Here is a 21,884-nt window from a genome sequence, read left to right as displayed (position 1 = left end):
TTTAAAGTCGAAAGAAAACAAATCCACACCTAATTCTAATGATTAGGGATGTCACCCTCCCTGCATTCTAGTTTAGTCTATGGATAAGGAAATCCCCAAAGGCAGCAGCTTTCAGGAGGGCGAGGGGTGGGCCTGACTGTAGTGCTGGCATTTCCCGTGGTGTCATCCGTGGAATGACAGACAATTGGTATTTGTTTCCCTAACTGAACACTGAATTTGTTGTGAGACACAGTTCAGGAACCCCATGCCTCAGTTAGGCAAACTGTCTGACTCCAGGTGTGCAGGGGGTCTAGGTGATTCCAGGAGGGTGAGACCCGCTCAGGAGCCAATCTTACTGCATTCCACTTAGAATAGATTACAACTGCCCCTTCATCCTCTCCCTCTAATTTGGTCATTAATTGTTAAAGATCTGGACATTTCTATAGCTCCCTGAAAGGAGGTACTTAAGCCAACGGCTGTTGGTAGCACAGACACCCCCTCGCCCCCACCCAGCTGCGTATTCTGACATTTATAAAAGTCCAAATGAGCAGAGTGAAACAAATGTGCGTATCCCTTCTGTGGAATAAACCCTGCCCCTACACTCTCCTCGGAAAGAGAGAGGGAAAAGCCAACGCCAGACAGACACGGTGTGAGATTCGGGTGTACGGCCTCGGGGTTCCTGAAGCCAGTCAGTCAGTCAATATTGTTAATGTACCTTGTTAATTTGATAGGATTTGTCAGGTAACTCCACTGGAAAATTATATAAAACTGTTCCAGATGAAAAGATGATAGTGACATGAATTAAAGTGATAGAACAATAGTGGAATATAAACCAGAAATGACACCCAAAGTGGCCGTTGATTTATGGCCGTCCTGAGTTTGGTTCTGGGCTCCCATGTATATTAGCGCTACAAATCTGGGTCCATTTAGCAGAGGGACGCTCATACATACATCACCAGCTCCTGTTCCAAGCCAAGGTCACTCCCCATGGCATCAATCTTTTCAACAGCGCCTACTCCACAAAGCAGGACTTTTGTAACCATCTCCGACGTAACAGACTTGCGCCCTCCTTCATCTTTCTTTTATCATGTAAAGTACACTTTAACTTCTATTATTTTTATCTGCAAATTGTTACTGGAAGGTTCATCCATTATGGGTGCTATCTCAGCATCAATTGCCTACGCACTGCCTGGTCACAGAAGATGTTCCCAATGACGGCCTTCCTTGGGGTCACTTCCTAGAGGGGAACCCTAATTTGAGTCTGGGGGTGAGGTGGGCAATGAGTGTTCTAGGGTCAAGGTGGATGGGCAGGTGGAAAACCATGGAAACAATCGGTGAGTTCCCCCCAAACTTTGGCAAATCGAATCATCCCCTCTCCCCAGAATCAAATCACATTTTCCCGGTGACTTGTAGTTTCAGAGATACTTTATCTTCATTTGGAATTGATCAGGAATTGGCAGGGACTCCCAACATTTTAGTTTGAAATTTCTTGGCCCCGCCGGCTTTCCGTCAAGTAGGTAATGAGCCTTAGAACACTCACCTGCCTAACGGAGTCACTATTTAATTTTTTTAATTAAAATTTTTTTGGGTGCCACACCCAGTGGTGCATAGGGTTTACTCCTGGCTCTGTGCTCAGGGAACACTCCTGGCGGGACGTGGGGGATTAACAGTGGTGCCGTGGATGGAACCCAGGCAGGCTGCATGCAAGGCAAGCACCCCACAACCCCACACGCTGTCTTGCTGTATTGTTGCTGTGGCCCCAGGAGTTGCTACTGAAAGAAACCTGCAGGGGACTCTTTCCTAACGGGGAAAATCCTTTATGTACATGAACAATCTCACCCTCCGGGAGATGTGCGTCTCAGCTTCTTCCAACAGACAGAACACAAGGCCCATCGGGTCCCATCCCCTAAGCTGGACACGAGGGAGCCCTCTGCACCCTGCCCAGGAAGGCCCAAGGACAATGTCCTGAGCCCACGGTTAAAGATGAGTGTGCGGGACCCCGCCTGGAAGCAAGCAGAGACCTTTCTGTCCCCACCCTGAGAGGCCAGTCAGAAGGTGGTGCCGTGGGCAGCGAGGGGAAAGCAGTGCCCGGCTCCAGGGGAGGCTCGGTAAGGGGATGAGGCTGTGGGCTAGGCGGGAGGCTGGCAGCTCGGGGTGCAGCGAGCACGGTGCTGGCCAGGGAAGGTGGCGGCTGGGAGGAGGGCGGCTGACGCCTCTGTGCTCATTTTCCCCTGCAACATTTGTCTGTCTGTATTTCTCTGGGGTCACTCCCAGCTGTGCTGGGGACTGAACCAGGGTTGGCTGCAAGCAAGGGACACGTCTTCACCCCTGGATTATCTCTCTGTGATCATTTTCCTCAGGGCCAAGGCCCAGGACACGAGGAGAGGGGAAACCCGTGCAGGCGTTTTGCTGGTCTTGCTCTGGCAAGCTCGAAGCAGGCACCACGAATCCCAGCACAGCACTTTCTCCTTGGGCCTAACAGGTACCGTGCCAACCAGAAACACCCTCTAGGGGCTGGAGTGATAGCACAGCGGGTAGGGCGTTTGCCTTGCATGCAGCAGACCCAGGTTCGAATCTCATATGGTCCCCCGAGCACCGCCAGGAGTAATTCCTGAGTGCATGAGCCAGGAGTAACCCCTGTGCATCGCCGGGTGTGACCCAAAAACCAAAAAAAAAAAAAAAAAAAACAAACCAAAAACAAAAACAGAAACACCCTCTAATGAGCGCTTAGGGTACCCACAGCTACCAATACTAACCGCCACCCGCTCTGTGCGTCAGGAGCACAAATCCTTCGTGTGCATTGACTCAGATCTCTCGACGGACTGCCCTGTGAGGTTGGTGACTGTTTATGCTCCTTTACTGACAGGACACAGACCCAGGAGGTGAAGTAACCTGCCCCGTGGCACACGTGGCAAGGCTGGACCTTGAGGAGTCAGGAGACCTGGTTCCAGAATCTGTCTTTTCAGCCGCATGAACAATTTTCAAGAGCGGTGTGAGGTGGTTCCCATAACAGACCGGGACAGGGCGGTGCCGCTTCAGGCGGGGGCGCTCTGGAGTGGGCAAACCATCACGCGCTCATGCATTATTGGTTCCTTCTACTGCCCCAGGGTGTCACTCCCTTGTGTCCGGGATTGTGACAGGACTGTACACCAACAGTCTTTATTTGGGGGGCTTGGGTAACATCTGATGATGTTCAGGGGTTATTTCTTTTCTTTTCTTTTCTTTTCTGCTTTTTTGGGTCACACCCGGCGATGCTCAGTGGTTACTCCTGGCTCTGCACTCAGGAATCACTCCTGGTAGTGCTCAGGGGACCATATGGGATACTGGGGATTGAACCCAGGTCAGCTGCGTGCAAGGCAAAAGCCCTCCCCGCTGTGCTATCACTCAGGCCCGAGAGGGGTTATTTCTAACTCTGCCCTGTTGGTGCTTGAGGACCAAAGTGGTGCTGGGAAATCCAATCAGGACCAAGGCAAGCACCTGCTGCCTCGAGCATCTCGCTGCCCCCGTCCCCCCACCCCCCCCCTCCCCGCCGCCAGTCTTTCATCTTAGGTATAAGACAAGCTGTGACTTGGAAAGATTCTTATGACACAAAGTGAAAAGGACAGGAAATGCACTTATAGACGAGAACAAAAGGAAGTGCTCCAAGCCGGAACAGCGGCTGGCCTCTGGATGGCGCGACTGCATCCTCGCCTTTTCTGTATTTTCGCACAATAAAATGTTTACCTGAAGTGTCAAGATAAACATTTAAAACGCTATTTATTTTATTTTTTGTGGGGGTGGGGGGCTACTATTTCAGATTTCAGGAACCTTTCTTGACTTTCAGAATGAGGGGAGGGGCCTGTGTTGGGGCTTGTGACTGACGATCAGGAAGTCGTGCCAGAGCGAAGGTGCCATCTGCCGGGGAGGTCTCCAGTATGGCTGGGGTGGGGCCGCCGGGAAGGGCTCCCGGAGCGGCATCACACCCAGCGCGGTGCCAGGCAGGCTTGTCCCCTGCTCGCTCTGGCAGCTCGGGGCTGGCTAAAGTGGGCAGGGTCAGCCTCTTCCCGAGAAGCGGGGAGGCCATTTGTCTCCCTTGCCAGCTCTCTCCCGACCCACTTATCCGGAGCCATCCGTCATGACCTTTTCATGCTCCCTCTCCTGACAGCTTCCAGATACAGTGAGTCAAACTTCACTGGAAGCAAACTATCACACCAACTGTCAAAGGCAGAAAACATCGCCTGATTGCTGTCCCCCATCAGCACTGGCATATAAATCCTTCCTTAACAAGACAGCTCAAAATAAACCGAAACTCGACTCTAATGTACGTACAACTCTCCGGGGGAGTGATTTGTCCGAGGCTTCCGAGTCATCATGAGGGGGCCTCGTCCGAACTACGCGAAAGATTTCCATGCACGGAGATCAGCTCCGGAAAGCCGCCGTGGTGACCGCAGGCTGAGCTGACCACACCTCTCTCGGGGCTGAGCGAGGGTGAGGGATGCCGGAGTCAGGGTCCCGAGTGCCTGCGTTTGCTTCCTAGCTCCTAACTGGTGCGGGGGAGTGTCTGCAAGGCGGCGACACTGGACTGAGTGACCGGAGACTCGGAAGGGGCCTAGCACGGTGCCTGGGCCTGAGCCGGTGACCTGGACTGCTTCCCAGGAGATTTACTGTGGGGATGAAGGTGTGTGAGACCGAGCTGAGGCGCTCCGGGAGCTCCTGGCGGGATGAGAACTTGGGAGCAGCCCTGCGTCACGTGGTGGAAACGCGTCAGCCTGGAAGGACTGTTCAGCTGGGCAGACCAACGCTCGCATGCCCGCGGATCCCTGCAGTGGCCTCCTGCAAGTGTCAGCACCTCCGACAGAGCTTGACTCCAGACCAGGAAAGCTGGTGCAAGGGGACCCCGCCCCCCAAAGTCTCCAGGTCAGAAAGCCTGCCTTCAGGCTTTGCCCACTGCTGCTGCCCGGGCGAAGACCCCCTCGGCGAGCCTCAACTCCACCTGCCTCTTTTGAAACCTGTGACGTCAGTTCCTAGGGCGTCGGGAGGGGGGGTTGGCACAGCAGGGGAAATCCTCAGCACGGGGCCTGGCTTCTGACAGGCTCAATCATGATCAGTAGAATGCTTCTTGCGGGCTGGGGAGTCGCACCCGTGGTGTCTGGGGCTGTTCCTGGCGGAGCTCAGGGAACCATCTGTCTCCCGCATGCAAGGCTTGTGCTCAGGCCTCTGAACTCTCTGGCCCAAATCTCAGCAACATTATTATTAAAGATGGTGGCCAGAAAGGGACAGAACGTTCTTGCCCAGGGAGGTGAAGCTACGAGTAAAGGCCGCGCCGGGACCCGGCTGGCACTTCAGAGCCCACGGCGCGGAGACCGGCCCACCCCTGGCAGGTTCTTCCTGTCCCCGGGGAGATTGCTTCGAAGGCACAACCTCCCGAAGGCACACTTCCAACGCTCGCCAAGGAGGGAAAACACCACTTTGGTCTAAACGAGGGCATTTGCCATTCCACGCCTGAGTGTATTTTCTGAGTTACCGCTTATCTGCTGCGTCTCGTGAGCTGTGGCTTCACTCATCAATTTCCTGCAACTCCGAATCGCAGACGACACCGGGCCCCGTGCTAAGCCCCGAGCAGCCTGTCTCTATGATTCCACAATCCTCTTGTCTTTAGGTTACGCAGCGCCGAGGAAAGTCTGGAGAGGCCCCCCGGGAGTGGCCTGAACAACTCCTTGCCGGAGTGGATTTCGCTGAATCTACACAGCCAATCGATAGCATCATGGAGCGGCCGGCGAGGCCTCTGAAACTTGTCTGAATTTACACACAGGATCAGACACGCAGGCAGCCCGGGTTTAATGAGACCTCCGAGATCGGCTCAACCGGGCTTTCATCCTGCGCATGACAAAACTGAGGCTCAGGGTGGGGGTGTGACTTGTCTGAAGTCACCCGTTAATGACCAAGCTGCAGCCGTAACTCACCCCCTCGTAGTCTCAGGCCTCAGGAGATCAACTCTCCGGTGTCACCCCGTTTACAGAGCAGATTACAGAAAAAAAATCACTGCCACCAATAATACATGTGGGACCCCAAACAGATGACAGAAATCAAGTTTTGAGTTGCCCCCAGAAGCTGACCCCGGGGAGCCCTGGTGTTTGTGAGACCAAGGGGGCCGCTGGGGCCCAGGAGTCCTGGCTCTAACCACCCGGAGCCATTTAGGAAACTGCCCAACGCTGCCACTTCCAATGCGTGGTCAGTCAGACTCAGTGACTGGACCGCTGTCCTCGGATCCAGCAGCAGGGGGGCTGTGGACCCTAGTGCCAGTGTGGCATGGCGTGGCTCACACTGCAGGACACACAGGGTGGTCTGGTCGCAGTGAGAACTGTGCTCGGGCTCCCTCTGAACAGGAAGCCCCTGCACGAATTAAATGTGGAGACCGCGGGACCTCTCAGCTGGCGTCGGCCTGTAGACGGGGCCTTCTCGGAGCCGGCGAGGCCACAGCCAAAGAGGAACGGCGCTTCCTCTCTTCACTTTCTCTGGGTGGTGCCGGGGATCGAACCCAAGCCTCGCACATGCAAGGCGAGAGCTCAGCTGCTAACCGAGGAACGTCACTTTCTAAGAAGGCTGATGAGACGTCACTTGCCGAAGCGGATCGTCCCTGTGTTCAGACCCAGATAGACTGTCGCAGTGCTCCAGCGCCACAGAGGGGGAAGTGACGCAAGGAAGACGGACCCGGGCCAGTCTCGTTCACGATGCCTGTTCCCACGGATTCCACTATCACGGAGCTTCTCAACGACTGTCTCTTGGTTTCTGGGCAGTGCTCAGGACTTACTCCTGGCTCTGTGCTCAGGGATCACTCTTGGCTGGGCTTGGGGGACTGGATGAACCCGGGTTGGCTGTGCAAACGGCAAGTGCTCCACCCACTGTATTGTCACTCCGGCCCTTTCTCAACGTTTTTCACTTCTCAATTTTTCTGTCGGACACTTAAAGAGCCTGAAAAATTGTCACCAGAGATCTTGGATTATTCCACAAAAATTCTCAAAGGAGTGATCTAGAAGAAGGGAATTAAGGAGTGTCTAGTTCAAAAAAAGCCCCTGGGTTTTTTGTGTGTGCGATTCTTGTCGTCAGGGGATTTCCCCATGTAATCACTGCATTAAACCCTATTTTAATAAAGGAATTTTTTGGAGTCTGTCATGATAATATTTGTCCTTATATGTCATAAGCTCATTAACAATCATTAAACTCTCTTCCAAATTTTGGTTCAGAAAATGTAATCACAATCAGAACAATTATTTAATATGAGAATTGCATGCTGAAATCACTCAATGGACCCAGGGATTTAGGAGGGAAGTGTGATACATGTCTCCTCGTGATCATTAAGATAAAGAAAATTCAGTAAGAAAGTGAAACAGGAAAGTGGAAGAAAAAGACATCTATTCCTGAAGAACATGTGTTTCCAGGTTATAGAAGCACACGGCCTCTGCTCCGTGGGGCACCCCCCAGGAAAGAACAGGGGCAAATATTTGATTCTCACAGTCACACAGAACTGAGCATCAGAGCGGGCCAAGGAGGAATAGCCCGGGCTGCAGCCACTGGCTTCATTCCCTTCGTCTTGTGTTGTTAATGTGTTTCTTAAGTTCGCGTATTGCATATTAAGAAATCACACTGGAATAAAGTCTTCCTTGAGTGCTGGCTCGTAGGTATTGATGAGGGGGTTGAATAATAGCTGCAACAGGACAGATAAACCGGGAAAGACAATAGATGGCAATTACCCTGCTTCTCATCATGCTCAGGCCCAGGGCAGGCATTTTTAATCAATCACAGAGTTTCCTTACGCTGCCCCGAGACGCGGCTGAAGATGCTGCCTCAGCATAACTCTCTGTGCAGACATTACCAAGCGGATGGAGGCGTTCTATGAGATGAAGCCTCTTTACCTTGTAACATGTCCTACTGTACTTGATACTTTTGGTGAGTACCGATTACAGTCAGAAGTGTTATGGTTATACATCTGGATTGTTTTATAAAGAAATAATGGAGGGAATCACGAATCCTTTTGGTAGAGGTTATTTTATAGTCCAGTCTTTACCTGTAAATCCGGCACGGCATCTGTCTTATACAGAATGAGGTTACATCTGCAATTCTCACACAGATGAGGTTCCTGGCCTGTTATGGATTCAGTACCATACTCCCCTCGGTGACATGGGGACAGCTGATGTCGACAATAAGGTGAAGGCATCAAGGTAGCACCAGTGGCACAATTACCACAGCACTTCTCTGCTTGACACCCGGTGGTGGGAAGAAGAGGCTGACCCGCCCAGTTTAGGAAAACAAGTGTGGGACAAAGAGACGAAGGCGCTAGGACAGTCCTTCGCCCATGGTGAGGTTGTACTTCCCAAATGCCGCAATCAAGAACAGAACTGAAGCCAGCGGGTCTGGGGTGAGGTCAGGGTCGTGGTGACTGAGTGTTAGAGCTTTGGCGGGAAGGTGTGTGTGCAGGAACACACCGTGGGAATGATGCTTCCTTCCTGCCTTATGGTAGCCCCTGGACTGGCACGAGGTAGGTTAGCTTCTACAAGACCACAGAAACTGACTGAGGTAGACTACGGGATCCCTGAACTGCTGCTGGCATTCAGCGCCTGACCCCTTTGGTTTTGGCCTCACCCGAACCCTCCCGAACCCTTTTCACTCTGTCAGCCCTGGCACGTACAAGCAGTACCCCCACCTGATGCGTGCTCTGTGGCCAGAAACACAGAGATCAGGTTAGTGGGGATGACCTCAGCGTGGGGTGCAGCCAAGTAAGGTCTGCTTACAGGGCATCAGGAAAGGTCTCTACTGTAGGGCAACAGGAGAAAAGCAGGCAAAATGGACGCTTCCAGGAGGGTCTGTGAGAAATGCAGGATGGGTAAGCAGAGGGCCTGCTTTGGTAAGCATCCAGCGGGGACAAGAATGATACTGGGTTAGGGAGAAGCGTAAGGGATCCACAAGCAGAACTGGCCAACGAGATGGAATAATTTCCTTTGTAAAGGCAAATTACTAAAGACTGAGGCATGTGTGGCTGTGGGTGGGATCTGAGCTTCGTTCTGCCATGTGATTGGACAGCCCTTGATATATTCTGATGGTTGAGGGGGCGGGGAAAGAGAGTCCTTGCTTATTAAGCTTCGGATTATAGATACATCGTTATTTCATTAACCCCTCCAAGTGTGCCTTCTCAGTCACGAAATGAGGGCAGGAACATCAAGACACGGTGTGGATGGAGTGAGGTGATGGGAAGGAGTCAAAGTTCATGGTCTACTAGGAATCAAGAGAGAAACAGTGATGATCTGCATTCGAGGCATAACACAGCAGTCAGCCAGGAGCCTTGCTCTCAGCCTGAGGTTCTCATCCTGGCTTCTTCACACCCTAGACCCCCCCACCCAGCCCCATCCATCACAGGGAACCAGAGATAAGCTCCCAAGCACGCTGATGATGGGGTTGGGACCAGAGGGGACAGTGGAGCAGAAGAGCGATTGGTCAAGTACTGGGACCCGGCAAGTACTCAATAAATGCTAACTGCTTTTAAAAATTCTAATTTTCGTGACTATCACTTATAAAGATTGGATCTTCGCCACAGGTTTCATTAATGAACTCCAGTGAAGTGTTGCAATGATGGAGAAGTCCGGCGGGGAAGCGCTTTACAACCGGGTCTTACGGGCCCAAGTGTGAGCGTCTCGTCCTGGCTCTCTCAGACACAGTGGCAGATGGAGAATCGGGAGCGGGGGCCACTGTCCCACAGAGCCACACGGCAGCGATGGCCACTCTCACGCACCGCGGCCTCCGACTGGCCTCGAGGCTTGTGTGGAATCAGCCAGGCTGCTGGGTAAATGCCACACACGGACACTCACCACTTGGAAGGACCTGCCACAGGGGGGCAAGTGAAATCTCTGCTCTGACCGACACAGGATGGAGGAGCGGGGGAGACCATCCATCAGTGTCAGGAAAGATCCGAAGCACCTGGCTAGTCAGTTGAAATAAAATAAATTATTTACTGATCTCAGAACCCAGCTGCTCACTTGAATGCTCAGGACGGGCGCGCTGTCGGGCTGCCTCGCCCTCGGCAGCAGATTCCGTTTCGGGAGGGCTTTCTCCACTCCGCAGGTGGGGGCTTCTGTTGCTGCTAGAATCAAAGGGTCCTGGGAGAATCCAGGAAGGCCAGAGGGCAAATACCCCCAAACTCAGTGGCCGGAAGGGGCTCATCTGATGCCACAGTCAAGGGCAGTTTCTCTGGTGGTCACAAAGACTCCTCAGGACTAGTAACTCCCGCTTCTCCGGACAGTGCTACAGACCCCGGTAGGCCCCTCGCAGAGACCCATGCTGTGACCCACCAGAGAAGCGCCTCAGAACTGGGACTCTCCACCAGAGGGCAGCGTCTTGAGCTGACTGGGCAGTGCCACCACTGAGGACAGTGCTGGGGGCGGGGGCGGGGAGACACCAACTGCCCCTTCCAGACTGTAGCTTCAAGTGAGCCTGGCCACCAGGGCCACTGTCTCACCTGGAGGGGCTGGCTAGCTATTTTCAAGATGGTGGGCCAGGGCGCACAAAGGCCAAAGGCGCGATCACGCCGAGGATGGGAGCAGCAGGGCCAGCTGCCATTCAGGACGCGGCTCCCGCGGCCAGGCCTCTCACACCCCGCTGACCGGCAAACCTGACGCTCATTCCATACACAACCAGAGCTAAGCGAAAAGGGCAGCGACAAAGGTCCCTGGCAGGCACCTGCTCGGACGCGAGCCTGCCCTGACAGGCGCGCGCGGGTGGTCCCGGAGCCTCCGGAGATTACACAGGCGACACCCTGGCCATCTAAGTTTATTGTTCTGCTTTTGGCAAAAGGAGAGGGGTAAGTTGGTGACCGTCGCCAGGCGCTTGCCTGTCCCCGCGGGGAAGACGCACACAAGGCGTGCCTGACTGCTCATCCGGAGAATCCCCGCCTGGGACGGTGGAGACGTTCTGACCCCAGTCGGGCTCTTTATGGACCTTTTTCAAAGTGGACCCGCTAGAAGCAGCAGAGCCTGTCCCCCGAGTGTCCTCAGGCAGACATCCACTGAGGGGTTTTACACCCTCCTGGATACAAGCAGGAACGAGTCAGCAGGGAACGCGCTGAGCGGGCAGGAAAGGGCGCGTGGCAGTGTGTAAGGCCATCCTAAGGCCAGCGGGCAGCGAATTGCCGAGCGAAGGGAACTCTGGGACTTTACAGAAGTCAATCAGTTTTGGGGAGCCCCAAGTCAGTCCTATTTCTAATCTGCTTCGTAAGAAAGATGGAGGGGAGGGGCTGGAGTGATAGCACAGCGGGTAGGGCGTTTGCCTTGCACGCTGCCGACCCGGGTTCAATTGCCAGCATCCCATATGGTCCCCTGAGCACAGCCAGGGGTAATTGCTGAGTGCAGAGTCAGGAGTAACCCCTGAGCATCGCCGGGTGTGACCCAAAAAGCAAAAAAAAAAAAAAAAAAAAGAAAGACGGAGGGGAGAGTGTTGGTGGGGGGTGCGGGGAGAGAAGTAGGAAGCGGGTACTTCAGCCTTCACACTTCAGCGTGTTCGCGGGGAAGGAACAGGCCGCACGGAAGTTGTTCGTTGCTCCTTCCCCTGCTCTGCCCCGGTCTGTCCTCTGTCCCGGCACTCACCTAACTGGACGTCGGTGGTGAAGCGGAGTCTGTGAATCATGCTGACTTTGAAGGACTTGTAGTGGTGGCTGCTGAGCATATCCTGCACGGTGGCGATGTCAATCTGCGAATCCTCCTCGAAAACCCCGTCTGCCCTTGAACCTGGGGAGGAAGAAGCAGTTTAACACATAAAGATACATGAGGCTTGGCAAATGGTGTCTGCTTAAAATGCTTTGGGATAAATTAAAATAATATGGGCTATTTAATTTGGAGAAGAAAAGGCTGAGCGATGACTTAATAATGCCATTCCAGTAAACAGAGAATGGTAACATATTCATCATTCCACAATTAATTCCACAAACACGGCCTTTCCTGTGGCAGGCCCTTGGCTGGGCAGTCGGGAGAGGAAAGGAGAGAAAAACTCGTGCGTGCCAAAAGCTCTCCGGCTTGTAGGAGTGAATCAAAAACCACAAAAGCACGGGTGGTCACACTTTCGGATAATGCTTTTCCCGATCAGCAAAGTCATCTGTGCTCCGTGCAGAAGCCCCGTCCTCGGCCAACGCTTCTCACGCTGCAAGCGTGGCAGTTCCCTGCCAGGCGCCGGCCGCAGCTGGGCTTGGTGGCCACGTCCTGCAGTCAGGCCTCTGGGGCTCCTCTTTCTCCAGCTTTGATCATTCGTTCACTTGCAGATGCCTGCCGAGAGCTCTGTGGGGTCCTCTGAGACGTGATCTGAGGAGCGAGTAGCAGGACAAGCCCACAAGGGCCTCCCCTAGCCCCGAGGCCTCGCCCAGGAGGCTCCCTGGTCAGGTTCAGTGCTCCTGGGTGCTTCTCTCTCACACCCTTGCCCTGCTCTTCCCAAAGTCTCTGGCTACACTCAGGTCCGGGAGCCCCTTGGCTGGGCCTCGAACACCCCTTCTCCCCTGGCCTGGCCGACACACCCTGAATGCCACAGCGGTCAGTTTACAGGCAGACTCAGGAGTCGGCAGTCCTGGGCTCAAAGGCCTGCTCTGCCCCTAAAACGCGGTGTGTCCCAGAGCAACTCTCCTACTGCCCCCACCATTTTTGGGGGGCGGCTGAGAAAGAGCGCAAAGGGCCCAAGTACACTCTTTGCAGGCACTCTTTGATCTCCGGCACTGCCAGGAGTGACCCCTGCGCCAGGAGTGGCCCTAAGTACCACCAGATATGCCCCCTCCTCCCTTTCAAATAAAACAAAAACCCAAACGGTCCTCGTGGGTCCCATTCAGCCCTGCTCTGAAGTTGCTGAGGGGTTGCTCTATCCTCATCTGGAAGTTTCGTGAGCGTCGGGAAACGTGGTAAATTATAAATAATGTAATTGATAAATAAACGATGAATATATCTCTCCAGCTTCTCTGGCCAGCAGTAACAGGCAACTGGCTGGCTAAATTCTGCTAAATAAGTAAATTGTAAATGCGAATATATATGAGGGATCACTGCATGTCAGACACAATGCTGAGCACTTTAAAAGGCATTTAAGTCTCGAGCTGACTCAGAAAGGCGTATGATCTTCTGTTAGTGTACGGATGAAAAACCTGTGGCTTTGGGACCGCATGTCCCATCCCAAGGTCACACGGCACAGTGCTACACTGTCAAAAGAAGATGTGGCTGCTGGTGGCCAGACACCAGGGAAGGGGCACTCTTGTCCAGAAGAGGCCAGCCCGAGTAGGGTCTCAGGGCCTCAGACGAGCCCAGGGAAACCCAGAGAGAATGCCTTGGGGTAGAGTTGGAGATGAAAACCCAAAAGAAAAAAAAACGTGCAAATTCCTGGGGCTGGAGAGATAGTACAGTAGGTAGGGAACTTGCTCTGCACGTGACTGATCCAGATTTGATCCCTGAGACCCCAGATGGGCCCCTAAGGCTGCCAGGAGAGAGCCCTGAGCACAGAAGGGTGTGACCCCCAAAGCTCACTGATGAACATGAGAGGAATGTGACAGCCAGACACCCGCACGTAACTGCTCAGCCTCCGTCTCCCGTGCAGGGTGAGTGCTTAAGTCCAAGTTGGTTTCTGGTGATTTTACATTTAAGTTACTTACTAAGAATCCTGTATTTAATTACCAAATCCCCCTCCTCACCCCAGCTCAGGCCATACCAGCACCAGAGCCATGCTGCCCCCTTGCCCCAGTGGGCCCTCCCTTGAATGCAGGGACACAGCATCACCTACAGTAATGTTCCCCTTGCCCCAAAGGACACTTCAGTGAATGAAGTGTCACCTATAGTAATGTTCGCCCGTGCCCCAAAAGGCTTGCCCGTGAATCCGGATACGCTCTTCTGTATTCTGTATCATATGGATGAAAAATCTGTGGCTCTGGGACCTCAAGTCCCATCCCTGAGTTACCTGAGGGTCTGCAACTTCTGATCTCTCTAAGGGGTCAGCGTTCTCCCCCTTCAGCCCCTCCTGCCATTCCCTGGGGCATCAGGAGCTCAAGGGACACCCAGGGAGTCCCTCCCTTACGCTAAGACCCCCTAGTCCAGTTCAGCTGGCCCCGTGGGAATCTGATTGTAGTGACGGTGAGATGGGTTTCTTCCTCTCAGAAGCCGGAGGTGAAACCACCATACACCATGCAGAGCAGGCGCCAATCAGGACCTGGGCAGAAACCAGATGCCACGTGCAGGACGGTGGGGATCAGAGAGGCCGAGAGATGTACTCAGCAGCCTGCGCTGTTTGGAAGGCCTCTGGGAACACTCCCCCTTGCTCAGCAAAGTCTGACTCTGGGCAGAAAGGCCACCACCCGCACCCCTCATCTCCTGAAAATACTGAGCTCTAATTACCCATTCCTTCTCCTGACACACTTTCTACCAAAATAGAGCTGCAAGGCTGTTGATCTCATTTCAGAAACTCTTCCACACATGAGAATTGTGGGGAACTTTGGCAAAATACTAAAGTCCTTTCAAGTTAAAAATTATCGAAAGCTATCTTTGCTGAGAAAAGGCCATTCCTCGGTACAATAGCTATCCACTTCTGTTTTCTTTACTAATGACTATTTTCTAAATATTGCAGGTATTTGATCTGGTAAAGAGGTAACAGCTCATTATGCTAAAATGCCAATTACTGAAAGAAAAAAAATCCACACTTAAGACTTTTACATTTTATGATGTTGGATTAAAACCAATTTAAAAATTACTATAACGTGACATATAATTTTTTTTTACTGAGCAATTTCAATGCCAGCTGCTAATAAAGCATCTTAGCTGTAAATGATAATTCAGATGCTTTTAGATAAAGTGGTACATAAATATGGCTGGAAATTGATTTAGCTTCTTCCAGAAGCTACTGAAGAATGACATATTTTGTTTAATACACCAGCTAATGTAGTCCTAAAAGCTCAAACAAGTGCCAGTTTTCACTCCTAAATTTGCTGTGGGAGATTAATGAAAACTTTATATTTTGCTGAAATGTTAATAATGGGCAGATGAGATGATAGGATTTTAGTCGAGGTCTTAAAGCTATGGAATAACCAGCAAGGCTTGTCAATTTCCTTATATTAATTTTGCTCGAGACTTATATAGCTGGAGCTGGCTCCCCTCACTAATGCGTCTTGCATTGACCTTCTACTCTCTGACGGTGTAAATTCATATCCCCTTGGAGGATTTAAGCCAGCCTGATACTCGGGTGCATTCTGGCCCCGGCTGACCTGGGGCGTGCTGGCTTGGATGAGCTCGAGGCAGAGCACCTGCGGGCGCAGAGGCAGAAGGAACATTCCTGGGCTGGCCCCAGGACGGGCGGGCGTGTGCCGGACGGGAACGGTGTCTGGCTTTAGAGCCCGAGCGCCATTTCTCAGAGTGGGGTGAGGAATGATGCTGCCGGGTGCACTCAAGCACGCACCCCGTGACTACTGTCCCCACCAGCCCGACAGGGAGGGGACACTCGGGGGTGAGGATGCAGCAGAGGTCCTGATTTCCAGGGGCTGACAAACTTGCTATAGAACACTAAGTGGGGGGAGGAGAGGGGGAGCAAGAGAGCGAGCGAACGAGCGAGCAGGGTAGAGAAAGAGAGAGAGAGAGAGAGAGAGAGAGAGACAGACAGACAGACAGACAGACAGACATGGCCTGCAAATGATGCTCGCAACAAGCTCTTTCTCTAAAGGCAAACCAGAGTATTACACCCACGGGATTCTTCAGATGTGCAAAGTTCTGGGGCTGTGCAGGCTCGACTTAGTGCTTTTGTCCTTCCGGAAGGGCCAAACCCAAGCGCACAAGGAAGATGCTTAGTACCGCACTACTTGCATACTCAAGTGATTTCCCTTACGATCAGTGTCACACTCATTTCCCACTTCTGTGAAGTGAAGACATTTTTATCTACTCAAGGTGAAAAGCAGAGCCAGAATGTCTTAAAAATAAACATTATTAGGAAAAAAAAAGCGACTCCCCAAACCGTTAATTTAATTGAAATATAACCCTTTGCTATTGTGTTAAATTAGCAATTAAAAAGGTCACAAGCAATTAAATGAAACAAAAGCCACACTGTGTTCATCTACATTAAAGCTGAAGTGGGCCTCCTCGTGAGTGACAAGATAAATTGTAATGGTGCCTTCAAAGACTTCACATGTATTTTGTCAAAGTCGGGAGTGTTAATGTCTCTATGTGCCAGGGATTACCATAATGTATTGTGTCAAAACGCTAGAGCTGCAATAACTCAAAGATGTATTGTGATAGATCAAATTCTGGGGTGGGGCCTAAAAGTGACGGGTGCGCAGGACTCAAATGGACTGTCAACAGGTTCTGGGAGGCTGGCAGCATCCGTCCATGGTGCGGCAGGGTCAGAGGGGCCAGATGAGGAAGGAGGAAGTAAGGGACAGTACCGTCTTGGGGTGGGGAGGGGCATATCTAGACAGGCTCCTGGGTCCACACCAGAAACACCCGGCTGCTCTTGGGGCCTGAAGATCCAGTCGCCAGACTGGCAGTGCCCAGGGCCACAGGGCTGCCTGGAGCCTGCGAGTAGCCCCGTGCAGGGCTGGGGACTGGACTCAGGGTTTCTGCCCAGGAGCTTGCACCCCAGACCTTTGAGCCAGCTCCCTGATCCAACTAATCCCTGTTAATCTGGGGAGGGGGGTGTGTTGGGCACACCCAGCAGTGCACAGTTATTCCTGGCTCCGTGCTCAGGAGTGACCCCTGCGTGTGCAGTGTTGGGGATCGAACCGGAACTGACCACATGCAAGGCATGCACTTTAACGCTCGCCCTGTGTCTCTGGTCCCAACAGTGCTGGCCTCAAGGGGGGAGGAGGAAGGAACAATAAAGGTGAAAAGGAGGCAGGTGGAGTCCGGGGGCTAAGAAGTGGTCGCGGGGCTGAATCCCACCGGACAGAAGCCAGCGCAGAGCTCAGAGAGCTGCATTCTTGCCCCGGCTGACCTTCCTGCACGTTTACGGCAGGGATGAGGGAGAGCGGGCCGGGTGGCGGGCACTCCTGCTACCCTTCTGTCACTCCCCTGTGCCCCGCTTTGAAGATCAGCAGCGGCGAGGGCTACTCTGGACAACTGTACACTTGAAATCCGTGGTTCTTGCAAAGCACATTCTGGGGCCAGGCACACACCCCTGGAGGGGGCCTGTAACACTGTTATTAGAATAATAGCAAGACAGTATTTGCCCTTTTCACGCTAATTATCTTACAAACGGCACAAAGTAAAAGAAAAGTTCACTGATAAGGCTCTGATTCCACGCTGCAACTAACCTTTAAGAAATCATCACTTGAGTTTGGGTATATGAAAATTAATATCTCCATATTATCTGGGAAGGCTAGTACAAGACTGCTTAAAAAAAACCCAACAAATTTTAGGGCAATTTTCCTGCAAATAATCAATAAAAATTATGTACTGCCAGAGACTAAAGGCAGAATTAAATATGAAGGCCCAGGCGTCCTCTATTAAGGTCCGACACCAGAGAAATGTGCAAGTAGGTAAAACAATGCCCCTGGTTCCGTGACTCTTCCTGACAGAATAAAAAGCATTCTTCAAATAAACAACCACTAACAAAGTGAAACACGGTACTCTTCTCATTAAAATTATAAGGTGATTTTTATAATGATTGTGACTTTATATGATTGTGATGATTTTTATAAAACATTAATTTTAACATGTAATGAATTTATTACAGCTTTTAAAAATGAATTCAGAAACATTAAAAGCTGCTCAATTTTTATTCCTCACCTATAATTTATAATCCAGTAAACAAAAGTTCTATGGAGTCGTCAATACATTTTAGGAGCATAAAGTGGTTGCAAGGCCACGGTTAAGAGCCCCTGGCTTTTCTGGGTTTCCTGTTATATTTTTATTGTCCCTCAATATTCACCTGGGCCACCAGGATGCACGCCACTGCACACCTGCTGCTAAGTGCTTGGGTTCCAGACCCAACAACAAACACTGAAAACTTGGCTAAACATGACAGAACAATGGGTGACAAGACAAAGGTCAATGATAACGCAAAAAAGGTAGAGTTTTATAGTTTTACAAGGGGTTCCAGAGTTGGGATTCCACTGGAAAGTCCCTGGGCAGTGCATAGGAGACATTCTTGCAAATGGCCATGGTCAGTGACACACAGCTGGAGGCCTCGCTGCAGGTCACGTTCAGATGTCTGTCGTGTTCCTGTTCCTTTCCTAGATGCAAACAACATGGCTCTTCATTGTTAGGTTCCGAGGGCCTTGGACCAAGTCTAAAAGGCTGGTGAGAAGTCAAAGCACCTTCGGTTTCCTTTCTCCGAAAGTGCCCTCGCCAGCTCCGGAGCTCAACCCGGAGACGGCCGGTGCATGCGGCAGCTTCACCTTCCAACTCAGTGGCACACCGCCGGTCCCCTGCCTGCGTCTCACTGCCTTGGTCCTGGCACCAAGCACACACCAGGGGCTGCAACTGGTGTTTCAGCCGCACGGGAGGATGGCAGGGCTCCTAGCTGACAGGCAGGGGCACAGCGCACCAAGGGGATTCACACACTCTCACAGGGTGTCAGAAGTCAAACACTCATTCAGGAAATGTCAGAGAGGAGAGGGGGAATAAAGTGAGGCCTGGAAGTAAAGAAGCATCCCCCTCGACACTAGGATGCGTGGGTGATTCCAGAACAGAGGACCCACTCTTTTAAGACTATGCACCTCAACATCTTTTATTTATTACTTTGCTCTTTGGGTCACACCTGGTGATGCATAGGGGTTACTCCTGGCTCTGCACTCAGGAATTAGTCCTGGCATTGTTCAGGGGACCATATGGGATGCTGGGGATCGAACCCAGGTCAGCCATGTGCAAGCAAATGCCCTACCCACTATACTATCAGTCAGGTCCCGTTCTCAACATCTTGTGCAGAATCCCCCTGGTCCCTGGGAGCCCTGGGTGGAAGGCTCTCTCGAGAAGTCTCTGGCATCGCCTATGCTCCTTGGGGGGAGGAGCCTTACATCCCACAAAGTGCACAGTAAATGCTCAATGAATGCTCCTGGTGGCCTGATGGCCAGTCTGCTACAACCAGCACTGACGGGAACAGTGCCGGGGTTGGGCACCCTGCTGTGTGTTTGTCTCAGTTACGAGAACTAACATGCTAGGCCTCATTCTCCATTCAGAAATCTTACAGCGACAGACATTGCTAGTATTTCCTATATGCCAGATACTGTGCTTGGCACTTTATACAATCTCATTTAATTTTCTCACGATGCTTTGAAGTTGTATATTATCTTTTTTTTTCTTTTTTAACAGATGAGAATGAAAGAGAATCAGAATGCCACTCCGCTAAACTCTACATTTGGCAGAAGGTGGGCAAGCAATTACATTCAGGTCAGCCTAAGAAAAAGCTTGCAGCCTAAGCGCCACCTTAGATAGGAATGTTCCTTAGTGGGCTGGGAATGTACCGATCCATGAAAGAGAACACAACTGTGCCTGGACCTGCCAGAACAAAGACCTGGGGGGGGGGACCCCGACACTGCCAGCTCCTCCAGCAAAACTCAAAGCTGAATGCAAAGGGGACCCAGACACTCTTCCCTCGTCGTTGACACCTGCCACATTTCCTCTCCCCGCCCAAAGCCTTTGAAATCTCTAGAGCCCAGAAGCCCCAGACTTCTTGTCTATCAAACAACTTTTATTTGAGGTTGGGGGGTGATTACACTACTTAAATAATAGGTGGTGCTTTCTCTCCACAGTGAGACATGCCCGTCACTGCATTAGTATCCCTCTCTCTCCACAGTGGGACATAACCATCACTGCATCAACCTCTCTCTCTCCCTCTCCAGAATGGACATACCCATCACTGCATCAGTCTCTCTCTCTCTCTCTCTCTCTCTCTCTCTCTCTCTCTCTCTCTCTCACTCGCTCCATAGTGGGGTATACCCATCACTGCACAGTTTCTTGCTCTCTCTCCACAGTGGGGCATGCCTGTCATGGCATTGATCTCTGTCTCTCCCCCACCACAGTGGGACATACCCACCACTGCATCAGTCTCTCTCTCTCTCTCTCTCTCTCTTCCCCCACAGTGGGATATACCCATCATTGCATCAGTCTCTCCTCCCTCTTTCTCTCTCTCTTTCTTCACAGTGGGGCATACCCACAACTGCACCAATCTCTCTCTCTCCACAGCAGGCTATACCCTTCGCGCCCCCAGCATGATATACCCTTCACTGACTCTGCCAGGCCATAACCCGGCGAAGGGCCCCTGCCGTCAGTGCCCAGCTGATTAAACTCCCAGAGCCAGAGACTTTCCACAGGGAGATTCCAGACCCTCAACAAATCAGGGTAATCCCATTTTACGAGGTGCTCACAAAGAAATGGTTTCAGGTCTTAGAATTTCCAAAAGGAACAGCTCATGGAAGGGGGCCCTTGGCCTGTATTCCAGACCTGCCGACCCCGCCTGCTTCTACTCTCCCTGCTCATTTCAGGCTGCTCCGTCCATCCACCCTCAATGGGCCCAGCTCCTTCTTAAGCTCGTGAGATGAGTTTCCTCAGCCCGGGACATTCTTCTCTTACTCGTTATCTGGCTAACTGCTTATTCTCCCTTAAGAAAGCTTTCTCCTGGACTGGAACGAGAGCACAGTGGGCAGCACATCTGGGTAAGACCCCCAGCACCACAGATGGGGTCCCCTGAGCCCCACCAGGAGAGATCCCTGAGCACAGAGCCAGGAGCGGAAACTGAACACTGGGGGTGCTCCCTCCCCCCAAAGCGTCCTCCTCCTGCTCTCCTTGGCTTCTGCTCTTGCGCCCTTCATAGCATCACCACACTCTGGGTCCCCACTACCCACCAATGTTTGGGGCTGAATGGACCAATGCAGGCCCAGGAGCCAGTCACTGGTGAAGGGCGAAACGCGACCCCTCAGGGGCTGGAGCCCCCCTTCCCCCTTCACTACAGGCATTCTGGGAGTTAGGCTGCTGACAGAACTTCCACCACCTTCTCTCCCTCCAATATGTCTTGGTCTCTCCAAAATGCACAAGGACTTGTAGGGTCTCCTAAGGGGCCCGGGCATTTTGGATAATGTATGAGCCAAACACCTAAGAATACTGCCTAGTCAACATCGGGTACCCCTGCCACTCCCTCTGACTCCAGGATTACACTCGATGCGTGACCCAGCCATCACTCAGGGGCTGCAGGGCCGTTTCGGGGGGCCAGGACCTACGGGAGGGACGCCAATCCCTGTACCCTCACTCAGAGCTAGACATGGTTTGTGGCTCATCAAGCTTGTTTCCTTACTGCTCTAATGTACCCGTGTATCGCTTAATGAAAGTTCTTAATTGTAATTCAATTAATTACATACACAGAGTCCCCAATTACATTTTCCAATAAGACATTGGCTGTGGTACAGGTCTAAATGCACTTAACCAATTTTAATATATTAAGACCAATTTCCCTTGAATACTAATTACTACCTAATGATAAAATGAAAAGGGAGGAACTTTCAAGAAAGGGGGACAGGGGGGAGGTAAATGCAATGCAACGTGTGTAGAATTTCTCTGTCCACGTGGCACATGCAAGAGGTGTGGACGAGGCACACGTTTCTCCCATATAGAGTCAGCCTGGGTCTGCCCTGGGTATCACTCACTCCTGAAGCTGGCTGCTGCCCAGAGAAGGCTGTGGGGGTCCAAGAGGCCAGAGGGAGACAGGGGTGAGAGGGCGGGAAAGGCCAGCACAGGCCGGCCGTGGTGTCTGGGCACAGGCAGACACTCGGCCACTGGGGCACTGGCCTTCCGCCGGGCTCGTCACGAACATGCTCTAACTCTCCTCTGGTTTCAACAGCTTAATTCTCTTACTAGCACCCCCCACCCCCCAACCCCGGAGGGATTATGTAACATCCCATTTTATCGCTGAGGAAGTAAGGATCACAGAGGAAAAGGACTTGACCAAGGTCA

General features: G+C 52.1%; 1 protein-coding gene across 7 annotated transcripts in view; it reads right to left on the bottom strand.

Annotated features, from left to right (window-relative positions):
- The window catches only part of MAPKAP1 (MAPK associated protein 1), a 260,508-nt gene that overhangs the window by 25,565 nt on the left and 213,059 nt on the right, over positions 1-21,884 (bottom strand). For all 7 annotated transcript variants that reach the window (XM_055143452.1, XM_055143447.1, XM_055143457.1 and 4 more), the window contains one exon: positions 11,589-11,729. In XM_055143452.1, the coding sequence (XP_054999427.1) occupies positions 11,589-11,729 (141 nt within the window). The remainder of the gene's footprint in view (positions 1-11,588; positions 11,730-21,884) is intronic.

Source organism: Sorex araneus, chromosome 1, assembly GCF_027595985.1.
Source record: "Sorex araneus isolate mSorAra2 chromosome 1, mSorAra2.pri, whole genome shotgun sequence".
NCBI classification, from domain to species: Eukaryota; Metazoa; Chordata; class Mammalia; order Eulipotyphla; family Soricidae; genus Sorex; species Sorex araneus.
The sequence above is the reverse complement of the archived record's forward strand: the minus strand, read 5'-3'. Positions and strand labels throughout refer to the sequence as shown.